At 40.4% G+C, this 14252-nt stretch overlaps 1 protein-coding gene across 1 annotated transcript; it reads left to right on the top strand.

Moving 5' to 3' along the window:
• Positions 1-5252: 5252 nt before the first annotated feature.
• Positions 5253-5865, top strand: LOC147635423 (uncharacterized). Its single transcript, XM_086802268.1, has 2 exons — positions 5253-5650; positions 5743-5865. The coding sequence occupies exons 1-2, from the start codon at positions 5435-5437 to the stop codon at positions 5863-5865; spliced, it is 339 nt and encodes a 112-aa protein (XP_086658394.1). The 5' UTR covers positions 5253-5434.
• The last annotated feature ends 8387 nt before the right edge of the window (positions 5866-14252 follow it).

The following is a 14252-nucleotide window of genomic DNA, read 5'->3' on the forward strand; positions in this document are numbered from 1 at the left end:
GCAGGCACACGCATCACTTCATCTGTGGATCGAGTTGTGGCATGCCATTTCATCAAGCTTGCTATTGATTTGCACCTGAACATGCTTTTTATCCTTGGGATGATTGGAAAGTGCCTGAGAACCTTAACCGGGACAGCTTCCCCCTGAACATCTTCTCTATATCTGTTAGAGCCACAATGGGGACATTCTTGCAAATGCTCATATTCATGGCGGAAGAGGCAACAATCATTGCGACAAGCATGAATATTATTGTAATCCATGCCTATGGATTTCAATAACTTCTTCGCATCTGCACGAGATGGAGGCATCTCGTTGCCAGGGGGCAATATCTGATCTTTCAAAAGCCTGCAAGTATGGCAATATCTGATCGTTACTATTAAGATTTTCTCAAATACAAGTTGATAATTTATCATTTCAACAGTAGGTGTAATCTCCAAAAAAAGACCTTACTTGAATAGTTCAGTGACACTTGTATTAGACCATCCAAAAATTGACTGCAAATTTAGCATCGTAAGAGATGCACGCAATACAGATATGTTGGCACCATTGTATAATGGAAGGCGTGCAAGTTTACGCATGGCCTCTTCCTCTGGTTCATAATTTGACCGTTGAGAATGTCGTGGTTGATGATCTTCATGTTCATGCTCCTCGAAGAGAGCTTCTTGTTGCTCGATGAAGGCATCCAACATTTCTTCCATTGGACCTTCTTCCATTTCCTGACCTTCTTCCATTCCCTCGGGTGCTGTTAATTGAGCTCCATCTGTCACTCCCTCCTGCGATATCCTCATCCTTTGTTGGGGACGAGAATTCACAGGCACAATGTTATCAAGATGCGGCTGCACACTTGCTTGGTTGTACGATTGAAACAGTAAATTTTGCAAGCGCTCCATTGGAAATATGCCAGCGTCATGAACATGCTCATTGCAAATCCTTCGTTTTCGAAAGATTTGGTACTTACATCGCATGCATGGACACGCTATTCTCTCTTCAAGATTGAGAGGCTCCATCTAGCAGGATAACATGTATATGCAGCTCATTAAACACAAATCATTATGCATTACACAAAGCACTATGTAAACCATAAAACAGGGCTTCTTTTTCCCAGCCCTGTTTGAAAATTAAATAGAATTTGAAGAAGGATGGAGAGAGAAGCTATCTCTATTCATAAATAGCTATTTATAAAGGCCTTATGCAATAATCTAAATGCATAGTATAAGTATAAGCTTGCATAATAAGGCTGCAAGACTTATGCATAAGCTGTATGCATAAGCCTTATGCATAAGTCTTATGCATAAGCCATATGCATAAGCTCTATGCATAAGCCATATGCATAAGTCTTATGCACACGCTCTATGCATAAGTCTTATGCATAAGCCATATGCACACGCTCTATGCATAAGTCGTATGCATAAGCCATAAGCTCTATGCATAAACCCTAAACCCTCATTCAAGATGCCCTTGCCTTTTCTTTGCTCGTAGTCACCATAATTCTTTTTGACTTTGACCAGAAAGTCAACATGACTACTTTGACCGAGATTGTGATATCCGATTAAGGGGTTCTATGGCTCATTTGAAAACTCTCAAGGAGTAGAATAGAGTCGTGTAATCACTCGGACCTAATCCCAAAAACCCTAGGACTGAATTAGGGTTTTGTAAAATCCCAAAAATTCCCAAAATTCGGTCCCAAAGCTCAATCCGGCTACAAATGATTGGTGTTTCTCCCCTTGGTAGTTGTGAATAACTCTTCAAGTGTATCCATGGGGTAAATCTCCAATCAATAAGCTTGTTTGGCTCCCTTGTTGGAAAAATTCCGCCAGAGTCTCCTTTGTAATTGGAACCAAATCTCAAATGAAAATGCAACTTCTCAAATCACAATGCAATACTCTTTGTATCCCACAATGTCATGAAAGATCATATGCACTCTTTGTCCATCAAATCATTTGCAATATCCACACAATATGACGGAAAAGGGGCCCCATTGCCCAAATGCATCCACAAAGTCGATGGTGAGGATTGTTGAGGACACGCGTTGAAGCTTGCCGATCTCCCGGCCAAGCTCTTCTCACCCCTTCACCGAGTTTTCCTCCAAGGTGAAGGTTGAGGCCATTTCTTCACACCGGTGTACCTAATCCCTCTTTGTACCGCTTTACCAAGCAATCACGGCACAAAGAGTTCAAGCCATTCTCCCCTTGGCCTCTCCAACCAATGCCAAGGTACCCTCACACATTGCTAGATTCTATAGAAACTTGAAGTGGTAGCAATGGTGAGTGTAGGTACAAAATGATGTGGATAATATCAAATGATAGAACAAGTTTGTTGGCTTACAAGTATTGAGCATGACTCATGCCCTTTTACAATTTAGAACTCATCAATAAAGCATGGACTCATGCCTCAATCCATCATCCAAAAGCTCCAACACAAACCAACAATTCACAATGCCCTCACCATGGCATTTGCATAAGCATTTGTTAACCACAATCAAGGCATTTGCAATTGCATTCCAACAATCCCTAAGCCATAAGTCTTATGCAAATGCTCTATGCAATTACGCTCTATGCATAAGCCTTATGCACACGCTCTATGCATAAGCCATATGCACACGCTCTATGCATAAGCCTTATGCATAAGCTCTATGCATAAGCCTTATGCATAAGCCATATGCATAAGTCTTATGCGTACGCTCTATGCATAAGCCATATGCATAAGTCTTATGCATACGCTCTATGCAAGACTTATGCATAAGCTCTATGCTATATGCCTTATGCACTATGCTAACCCTTAATCCCATCACCCAATGGTGTAATAAACATGATCTTGTTTTACATGGATAATAGATCTTACCTTGATAACATATATAAACTCTATGAATAAAGAGAATACCTTATGCATAGAAAAACAGAGCATAAGACTTATATGTTATATGTATAAGAGAGTAAAAACATTCAAAAAGCTTTCAACAAGAAGGCTACGCAAGCTCTATGTACAATGTCCATGCAAGCTTTCAAGAAACCTATGCATAGAGATTTTATAAGCTTGTAAGAAACCTATGCATAGGGATTTTATAAGCTTGCAAACTCTATGCATAAAGCCTATGCATAGAGCTTATGCATAGAGATTTAACAAGCTCACAAGCTCTATGAATAGAGCTTATGCATAAAGCTTGCAAGAAGGCTATGCATAGAGATTGCAAGCTTATGATAGGTTTTATGCATAGATATTAAATTAATCCTATGTGTAAGCTTACAAGAACCCAAAACTAACCCTAAACCATAAAACAGGGATGCAATAATTCATAGAAAATAGCATAAACAAGAAAAATCGAAAGAGGATCTACCTCTTTTTTGCAAAGCTAAAGGAGAGGACTGGTGAAAGATTGGTGAGGTGAAAGAGCTACAAAACAAAATATTAAACAAACTCATTAGTAAATTAAACACAAGAAAAAGAACTAATACAAAACCCTAAAATCTCTATGCATGCATTAGGAGATCTATGCATACATAGAGAGCTCTCAACATGCATAGAGAGCCAAAAAAACACAAAACCCTAAATATCCTAATTCTTAAATTAAAAAATAAAAGCAATTGCAAGAACATATTAAGAGAAGGAGAAGAGGAGAAAAGAAGAAAGAAGGAGAAAAGAGGAGAGAGGAAAAAAGAGGAGAGGGAGAGAAAGAGAAGAGAGAGAGAAAGTGACCTTCTCTTGCTGTAACGTGCCTTCTTCTTCGAAAAAATCAGAAAATAAGCTCTCGGCTGTGAAAAACTTACGAGCGCCGGTATATGCTACGGAATATGCGTCGGAATATGCGTCGAAATATGCCACGGAATGTGCGTCGGTATACGCGTCGGAATATGCGTCGGTATAGTCGTCGGTATACGCGTCGGGATACGAAAATTTGAAAAAACCCCGCCCTACAATACTCCTCCAACATTACGACGGACATATCGACGTTCGACATTTGCGTCGGTATTTTAGCGTCGGTATGCCCTCAAGCTCTTGTAGTGAGCCCTGTTTTATGGTTTACATAGTGCTTTGTGTAATGCATAATGATTTGTGTTTAATGAGCTACATATACATGTTATCCTGCTAGATGGAGCCTCTCAATCTTGAAGAGAGAATAGCGTGTCCATGCATGCGATGTAAGTACCAAATCTTTCGAAAACGAAGGATTTGCAACGAGCATGTTCATGACGCTGGCATATTTCCAATGGAGCGCTTGCAAAATTTACGGTTTCAATCGTACAACCAAGCAAGTGTGCAGCCGCATCTTGATAACATTGCGCCTGTGAATTCTCGTCCCCAACAAAGGATGAGGATATCGCAGGAGGGAGTGACAGATGGAGCTCAATTAACAGCACCCGAGGGAATGGAAGAAGGTCAGGAAATGGAAGAAGGTCCAATGGAAGAAATGTTGGATGCCTTCATCGAGCAACAAGAAGCTCTCTTCGAGGAGCATGAACATGAAGATCATCAACCACGACATTCTCAATGGTCAAATTATGAACCAGAGGAAGAGGCCATGCGTAAACTTGCACGCCTTCCATTATACAATGGTGCCAACATATCTGTATTGCGTGCATCTCTTACGATGCTAAATTTGCCATCATAATCACTACTGTAGGAGCAAGTTGATATAGTTTTACCAATGTTGTTTATCATTGTTAATGTTTGTCTTATGGTTCTTTCATTCATTGTTTACCGTGTAATTTTCATTTCGCACAAGTTTGTCATATGGTTTTTTGTCCAACAGGCCATGGGTGACTCACCGCCCTACGACTACAGTCCAGATTTCTCATTTAATCCTACACCGCAGGGCATGAGTCCCCAGCAGTTATATGGTTTTCTTTCGTCCATGACTCCAGAGCAGAGAGCCATGGCTCAGAGTTATTGGGGTTCTGGAGCAGGGACATCTGCCTCACCATCTGGCTTCCCGACACCAGTTCCCACACTCGTGGGTACGACAGCAGCTCCCACACCTCATACCACACAGCCTTCCACTCCTCTTACAGCTCAATCTACCACCTCTTCACATAGACGGCGCTCACGTAGTAGATCTTCAGGGGGAGGTTGTTGTGGTGGTAGTGCCACAGATGCTGTGACACCACCACCACGTGAGCGTCGTCCTTCGCTCTCATCTGTTGATAGCACACCCATAGGGTCACCTTCCACTCCCTGGGGTGCACATGACCATGACAACAGCAAGATTTACACAATTAGGGATGGGGCACCAATAATGGATAGTGCAGGGAAGGCAATGAAGACACGCATTCGACAATTGTGCACTATACAGTTTCATGACTCTGTCATGACTAAATGGGATCAGCAAGACAAGGGGAAGAAAAATTATATAAACACAAAGATAAAGCAAGAGTTCCAGCCATCTGACCCTATGAATGTCGTCTCTAATGAGTGGATATAGTATACAGCTCACATTTTGATGGGGCATCGTAGGTCAGAGGCGAGGGACGCATTTAGAGAGGGGAAGGAGAAACCTGTTTGGCTAGATGACAGGGAGTGGGCAGCCATTGCTCAGGAGCTCACCGAGACACCACACAGGTTTCAACAACAAAGAGAGGCGGCAAGGGCAAGACTCCAAACAGTAGGGGCTTCTCATCTCGGGAGTGGTGGTTACGAAACCATGCGCCATGAATTTGTAAGTGTTTGTAGCAATTTTATTTATTTAAATGTATGTATGTGGGCTAAATGTTGATTTCTAAAAGTTATAATTGTTAATCATGTGTGCAGGAGTTGGCCATGAATCGCCCACCAAGTAGGCGAGAGGAGAAGTACGCTCACAAACATGGCCTTGTGGCCTTGTTTGAGATGCTTGAAGAAGGAGAGACCGTCAATTGGGAGGCATTACCATGATGTAAGATGACCTTCAAACTAATGAAATATGATCAAAACATTCTTGAGTATTAATGTTTAATTTAATTTCTTGTTTGTCGATCAGGAAAATATGCAAACAAGCACGGTTGTTTTTGTGCTCTATTTTAGACAGAATGGTGCTGTCTGTTTGCTGTTGTTGATCCTGCTCATTGCAGGCAGCTAGGCAACAGCCAGGCAGCACTATTCTGTCCCAAAAAAAAATTCTGCTACAGCGTCGGTATATACCCCGGTACTGACGTCGGTATATACAGTGGTATTTTTTTTGGTATTAAAGTCGGTATACACCCCGGTATTGACCCCGGTATATAACACAGTATATGCACCGATATAGATGCCAATTTATGCGTCGATGAGCGTCGGTATATTAACCGGTATAGACGCCGGTATTACCACCCGACACTTATACCGACGCTACTGTTCCGGCTCTTATACCGGCGACGAGGCTTTTTTAGACCCCGTTAAATAGTGCCGGAATAAGCCCCGGTATTAGGCTAACATGTAGTAGTGGGGGGTTCACCTGAAAATATGTAAGTATACCACGTGAGTTTAAATGAAGGGGTTTTTCAATTCAAAATCTTAAGACAAATTTACACAAATATATTTACAGAAGGGGTTTCTTTTTATCAAATTTGAAAAAGAGAACCGTAAGTCCTTAAAGAAAAAGGGACCATTTTATTCATGAAAATTTCACAGGTATAGGGTTTTTTACATTCGCCTTGAGCGCACATGATACATAGGGTTTCTTAGTAGTGTACCTCCCAGGGGATTCTTAGACTAGATCTTTATTAAGAGCGATCCTTCTTGTGATCGATGCATCGGTCATCTCTACCTCACACATGTTTATCGTTGTCATGGTAGAATTTAAAGAATTGAAGGCTAAGAGAGTATGATCGAAGGCCTTTCACGTCAAGCCGTACACCTATATTGGTTGCTACATATGTTGTAGCATGTCGGCTAGACATACCTGATGTTGCACATATTATTAACTATGATCATGACATTGATAGCTATGTACATTGACATTGACAACTATGTGCATCGCATTGGCTTACTAGATTACTCACTTGGGGAAAAGCAAGCAAGTGCGAAAGTGGAAACTTGCTTGCTTGTAGGCTGGCTTACTTATGGGCTTACTTGTAGGCTTGCTTACTTATGGGCTTGCAGATAAGCAAGCATGCAAAGTTACAGATCTATGGGCTTGCTAGCTTATTTACATGTAGGCGTATGGGATTGCAGACTTAGAGGCTTACGAACGTTTCAGCTTACAAACTTTTGAGCTTGTGGGCAAGTAAACTTGTGAGATTGAGGACTTGTGGGCTTGAAGACTTGTGGACTGGTAGATAGTTGGTCAACTCGACTAACAAGTAGCTTTTAAACTTGCAGGCTTTCCAGCTTGTAACCTTGTGAACTTATGGACTTGCCCACCTACAGACTTGTGGACTTGCAAGCAAAAAACCTCTTTAAAAGATGTTTTTTTAAATCAAAAAGTGTCACTAGGAGTGTCACATACTAACACCCATAACTATGTTGCTAAACCTCTTTAAAAGACGTATTTTTTTTAGGAAGTGTCACATAGCAACACCCATAACTATGTTGTTAAAATGGTGTTGCTATGTCCTCCTAATGAATACGTAGCGCGCCTCGTACATTGATCTAGGTGTACGAAGTGTATAAGTCTAAATGTATCCATCATTATTCTTATATGATTAAAGCAATATAGAAATTGGAGAAACCCACTTGTTCTAAGTTGGCACTTAGAAATTAAAAAATGGAAAGATGCCATGAATGAGGAGGTGGCATCATTAAATGCAAATATAACATGGGAGTTAGTGATTTTGCCTAAGGAAATTAGGTAGATGTATAAGGTCATGGATAACTTAGATGGATGAGTTAGCAAACAAGATTGGTTTCCAAGGGTTATGCGTAAACCTATTGCATTAACTATAAGGGGGCATTCAAACCAGTTGCAAGAATGGAAACCATGAGAGATGTCATTACTGTGTCTAAAAAAAGGGGTTTATCTTTACATCAAATGGATGTAAATAATTCTTTCTTGTACGAAGAAGTATACATGATACAACCACTGGGTTATAAGAGTGATACACACCTAGATTTTGTGTGTGTGAGTTACATAAAGCCTGGTATGGCTTAAAGCGTGCATCTAGAGCATGGTCAAACAAGATCAGGGAGTATCTTGTGACCATCGGGGATTTCAGATATCCAATGTAGATTCTTCACTTAATGTGAAAAGGATAGACAAGGGATCATGCTATTTGTCATTTATGTTGATAACTTGATTAGCATTGGTGATAGTGATACTATTTGTCATTTATGTGGATAACTTGATTAGCATTGGTGATAGTGAAGCTAATATATATATGATGCTAGGTTGCTTTGTAAGTAGAAGTTTGAGAAAAAGGATTTGGGTGAGCTATGGTATTTCTTGGGTATAAAGGTGGTGAAATTACCTCATGGCATCTTGTTGTATAGAGGCATTATGGCTTGGACATGTTAAACTCTTTCATAGTTCTCTCCTCTTTGCTCCCTACACTTTTGCAAAATCACCATTGGTGAGCAAGGCAAAGTACCTAGCTTCTGCACAAGAGAGGTTTTTATTCACAAGATGGCTAGAAGTACTCTCCCCCTCCATCTAACCTTAGGCACTTTACATGTTTCCCTGTTTGCTTTTCAACCATAACTCCGAAATTCTCAAAATGAGTGAACACCTCACTCTTCTTTTTCATGAAGTATACCCACACTTTCCTTCTGTGGTCACATCAATAAATATCACATAATACTTGCAGCCTCCCATAGACATGGTCTTCGTAGGACCCCGTACATCTGAATGCACAACATCTAGTGCATTTTTACTCACATTTCTGTCAGTGGAAATACATTCTTTGTTTGCTTTCCAAATTGGCATGCTTCACATATTTGCTTTATTTGCTTTCCAAATTGGCATGCTTCACATATTTTCTGCATACCTTCAACTTTAAACTTTGGCAGCCATGTCACAATTCCTTTAGTCTGCAAAGACTTCATTCTCTGCACAATCACATGTCCAATTCTTTTATACCAAATGTCTATGTTTGCAACAATTCCTGAAACATTTGCAAACATCGCAGCACTCACTTCAGGCATGTTTACATTCAATGTAAATGTTCTGTCCACTCTGTTGCCTTTTGCAAAACCGACGTGCACTTGTCTGTAAAGTCTTCAACATAACAACCATTAGGGTTAAACCGAACCTGCAAACCCTGCTCACTGCCAACTTAAACCAGCTTTTCTCCTAGGGTTGGAATCCATCTGATCGTTTTACTTGGTCTTTGATACTATCTTGTGCTTGGACATAGTATAGATATCCATTCTTTCGTGAGAAGTGAGGTGGTGGTCGAGAGTGTTCATTCTTAAACTCCTCGTTTTCGTTTTGTATTCTCTCACATCGTTCCCTCTCATCTTGTTTACGGATTCTCTTATGGCTCTTACAGCATTTACGTTTGGGTCGGCTTCGAGGGATCTCTATTTGAACCTCCCTTCCTCTCAAGAGTAGGCATGCCTTTCCTAAATCTTCCTCGGGGATTATCACATCATCATCAAAATCAGAGTCCCATCCATCTTCCTTATCAGCATCATTAGCCGATTCGAGTGTTAAATCCTCCACTGAGACTTCCTCTACATGCAGTGCTGTGGATGCAACCCCATAGTACAAATCATCTAGAAGGTCACGTGGTTGCACCATTCATATAGGAATAATGTCATATCCATCTGAGTCACAAAATTGAGTTGGCTTAGGTAAAGCACATGTTGATAATGTTGCAAGGACATGACTCCATTCTAGGGGATCAATTAAGTGCTCAGGGAAGGGTTGTGGAATGTATGCCTCATCTGATACACTTTGATTACCCTTAAGTCTCTCAGTGTTGAAATCCTTACATGAGGCTCCACACATCCACAGATCTTCTCGCCCATCTGACAATGTAACTCTTGAGCCCTCAAATGAAGCAGAATCAAACTCATCTATTGGAGACCGCGTTACATCACGATATGAGTGATTCTTTAGGTTGACCCTCGTGATGACAAAATCATGTCGGAGGTAAAAATAATTGTATCCCCAATCCTGAATCATTTGAAATTGTCGCATGAATGGTCTACCCAATATCACTTCATAGTTTGGATGCTTTCCAAAATCCACTACTGCAAATGTGTGCTCATATTCAATCCCACATGTGGTGACCAATATGTTCTCTAGCAGCCCAATGGGATGTTCTAAGCTTCCATCTGCTAGCTGCAAGTGCATCCTTGTACTCCTAATAGAAGATGGTTTGCCCCACTTTTCCCAAATGGACCTTGTCACAATGCCCACTCCTACACCACTATCAAGTATTGCAGTTAAAGCTACTTTTCACACTTCTAATGGGAGGGTAGCATTTCCCTGATCGTCCTCACAAAATTTTCCTACTTTGTTGATAGGAACTGGCCTAACATGCTTTGTCTCAGGGTGTATAGTACATTGATGGTGACCCTTTTGTAGCAATACCTGCTCTGACAAACATGTGGCAATATCATTCCACAACTCTGGTCGAAGCTTTATCAAATCAAGAAAAGGTAAGGTACAAGCCACTGGTGCTGACAAAATAGCTTGCACGATACCCATATCCATCTCCTTTGTCAACCTTCTATGCATGGAGGGTATCCTAAAGGTTTGAGAACAGTTCTCATATTCTCCCTGTTGAGAAGACGAGAGGTGAGAGGAAGAGAGAGACGAGACATAGAGACTGAAACCCCAAAGTGTGTGGAATACACACAATAGATGAGTATATATAGAGGAGATCCTAGGGCTATATATAGAGAGACATTCTATATATAGCCAACACCCCCACTCAAAGAAGGGTCTCTAACTGTGGATGAAAAAACCCTTGGGGGCTCAAGGGAAAAACCCACAGCTCTATATACACCTACCGCTATATTAAATTATTTTATAGTTACAAAGTATTATTCAAAGGAGCTACATCACTCCCATATATACAATAGCCATGAAGGCTGCGAAGGAGCTACATCACTCCCATATACACAATATCCATGAAGGAGCTACATCACTCCCATATATACAATAGCCATGAAGGCTTTGAAGGAGTTATCGTCATCCATCTTCATGTTGTCTTGATCCATTCATGTAGGTTGAGTGCGAGTCTATCTTTGTGACGATGCCAAATAATATTTTTGTAGTCTCTTCTCTATATTGAAGCTCAACAATATCCAAATACAATCCTGATCCATAATCCCTGTAATATGGAAGAACTCTCCATAACAAATGGAAAACCATAATTTTGTTATAGAAATATGAGATGTACACGAAAAGATGTACACAAAGAAATAGACATAAAGGTATCTATTATATGGTTGCTTAGGAGTATAGTCCATCCGCAAGGACATGCATGGCAATGTCAACTTGTGGAAGATCATCCAATCAATGTTAAATGAACTAAATTTGGTAAGAGAATCTGGTTACTTGGAGAAGTTGACTTGGAAGATTGACCTGTCAATAAACACTAAAATAGAAAATGACACTCATTCTAGTTAGTAAGGATATCATGGAAAGCTAGAATCATATCTTTGCCATGGGAAAAATCTATGACATAAGATCAAACCTCCAATATTATGAGTCAAGATAATGAGACAACTATAACTTGGATCAAACCTCCAGGATGACATGATATGAAAGTAAACCTCATAAGATGATAGGACAAGAAATCAAACCTCATAAGATGATAGGACAATAAATCAAACCGTTGACGTCCATAGGTAGGATGACCAGACATGATGAAAAAACGAACCTCTGACATGACGTACTTGCAAGTAAACCTCATAAGATGATGGCCGAGAAATCAAACGTGTGTCATTCACAATCAAGATAGTAAACCTCATAAGATGACGGAACGAGAAATCAAACCTTTGACATCTACAGGCAGCATGTAGCCAGGATGACATGATGTGAACATAAACCTCATAAGTTGATAGGACGAGAAATCAAACCTCTGACGGGAAGAGAAATCAAACCTCTGACATGAAGTTAGGATGACATGACGTGAACGTAAACCAACCTCGTAAGATGACGGGACAAGAAATCAAACCTTTGACATGTAGTCAGGATGACATAACGTGAACATAAACCTCATAAGCTAACGGGACATTCACAATCAGGATAGTAAACCTCATAAGATGACGGAACGAGAAATCAAACCTTTGACATCCGCAGGCAGCATGTAGCCAGGATGACATGATGTGAACATAAACCTCATAAGTTGATAGGACGAGAAATCAAACCTCTGACATGTGAAGATGGATGACATGATGTGAACATAAACCTCATAAGTTGATAGGACGAGAAATCAAACCTCTCGGGAAATATGCTCGACGAAATTTCTTGTTAGTTGCCATAGATTGAATTCCAAGACTTGACCACCATTATAGCCATTTAGACCTCTCGAGAAATATGCTCGACGGAATTTCTTGTTAGTTGCCATAGAGTGAATTCCAAGATTTGACCACCATTGATCAGTCACATAAGAATAAAGACCGTCATTCTGATCATGATAAGTTGATAGGACGAGAAATCAAACCTCTCGGGAAATATGCTCGACGGAATTTCTTGTTAGTTGCCATAGATTGAATTCCAAGACTTGACCACCATTATAGCCATTTAGACCTCTCGAGAAATATGCTCGACGGAATTTCTTGTTAGTTGCCATAGAGTGAATTCCAAGATTTGACCACCATTGATCAGTCACATAAGAATAAAGACCGTCATTCTGATCATGAAAAGAGCTGCCACTAACCCTGCCCTCTCTCATGGCAAGACAAGATCACCCATATATCCATTGAGACCTGCATGGTTGCATTGTCAACCACAAAAGACATTGATAGACTTAAATAAACTTAGTCAATATGATGAGCCAAAGCCAAGGCACGGTGCATCCAATGACCACGGCATCATGGGAACGATCCATGGAAACGTAGTCAACCATCATTCACAAAACATGTAACCATCATCACGGAACAACACCATGGCATCATGGATAAAATCCATGGAAACACAATCAACAAATATAGATTAGCCAAGTGAACCCTGGATAAAATCCATGGAAACACAATCAACAAATATAGATTAGCCAAGTGAACCAACATCAACGAAACATGTAGCTTGGAATGACCATCATCAACAAAACATATAGCTTGGAATGAATAACATCAACGAAACATATACCCATCACCATGGGACAACGATCCATGGAAACATAGTCAACCATCATCGACGAAACATGTAACTGGAACAACATCATGGCATCATGGATACAATCCATGGAAACATAGTCATCAACGAAACATATAGCTTGGAATGAATAACATCAACGAAACATATAACTTGGAATGAATAACATCAACGAAACATATAACCATCACCATGGAACAACGATCCATGGAAACATAGTCAACCATCATCGACGAAACATGTAACCATCATCACGAAACAACACCATGGCATCATGGACACAATCCACGAGAACATAGTCAACCATCATAGACGAAACATGTAACCATCATTCACGAAACATGTAACCAAGTCAATGGATGCACATTCCATCAATATGAATTCCATCAATATGAAAGAAACAGGATGCATTTAAAAGCATCACAATTGACATACCTTTTCTTGAGGATTTAATATGAGAATCATACCTATCAGCTCCTCATCTGAAAAGTAAGATTTGAGTATCCTCCACGCACTTGATGGATACCTACCCATATAGCAGTTTTCCTTATCGTATGTGTGTGTATGAATACACACACATACAAGGTCACATGCAAGAGAAGGGGAACAGGTGCAGGTGCTGCTGTGCCCACACACAACCAATACATCAAGAAAGCACGGTAAAGATATTATTAATCCATGGGAACAATGCCAAAAGAAAAGCTATCAAAGATCAATGGTATCAAAGGTTATGATGCCCAAGAAGAATTATTTTCTTCTGCACATAAAACTAAAACGTTAGCAAAAAAATACGCCTGCCAAAAGAAAAGCTAAAACCATACATAGCTACTGCTTGAAATAGAGAAGAAGATTTGGAGCACTGCTACTGGCCTCCCAGATTGTTCCCATAAAGGTTTAGGCTTCGGAGATTAGTAAGGTTAGAAACGGAGGAGACGTGGCCTGTCAGCAGATTATCAGACAAATCTAGGTATACGAGAGAAGATCTTGCATTCCAGTGTTCTGGGAGATGGCCTGTCAGCTGATTATCCCTGAGACAAGAGGGTATTCTGCCTCCAAATCCGTTCCCACCAGGGTCAAGATATTGGAGAGCTGTTAA

This window comes from Cibotium barometz, chromosome 9 (genome assembly GCF_041138505.1).
Source record: "Cibotium barometz isolate CiBa-2024 chromosome 9, ASM4113850v1, whole genome shotgun sequence".
Taxonomy (NCBI): Eukaryota; Viridiplantae; Streptophyta; class Polypodiopsida; order Cyatheales; family Cibotiaceae; genus Cibotium; species Cibotium barometz.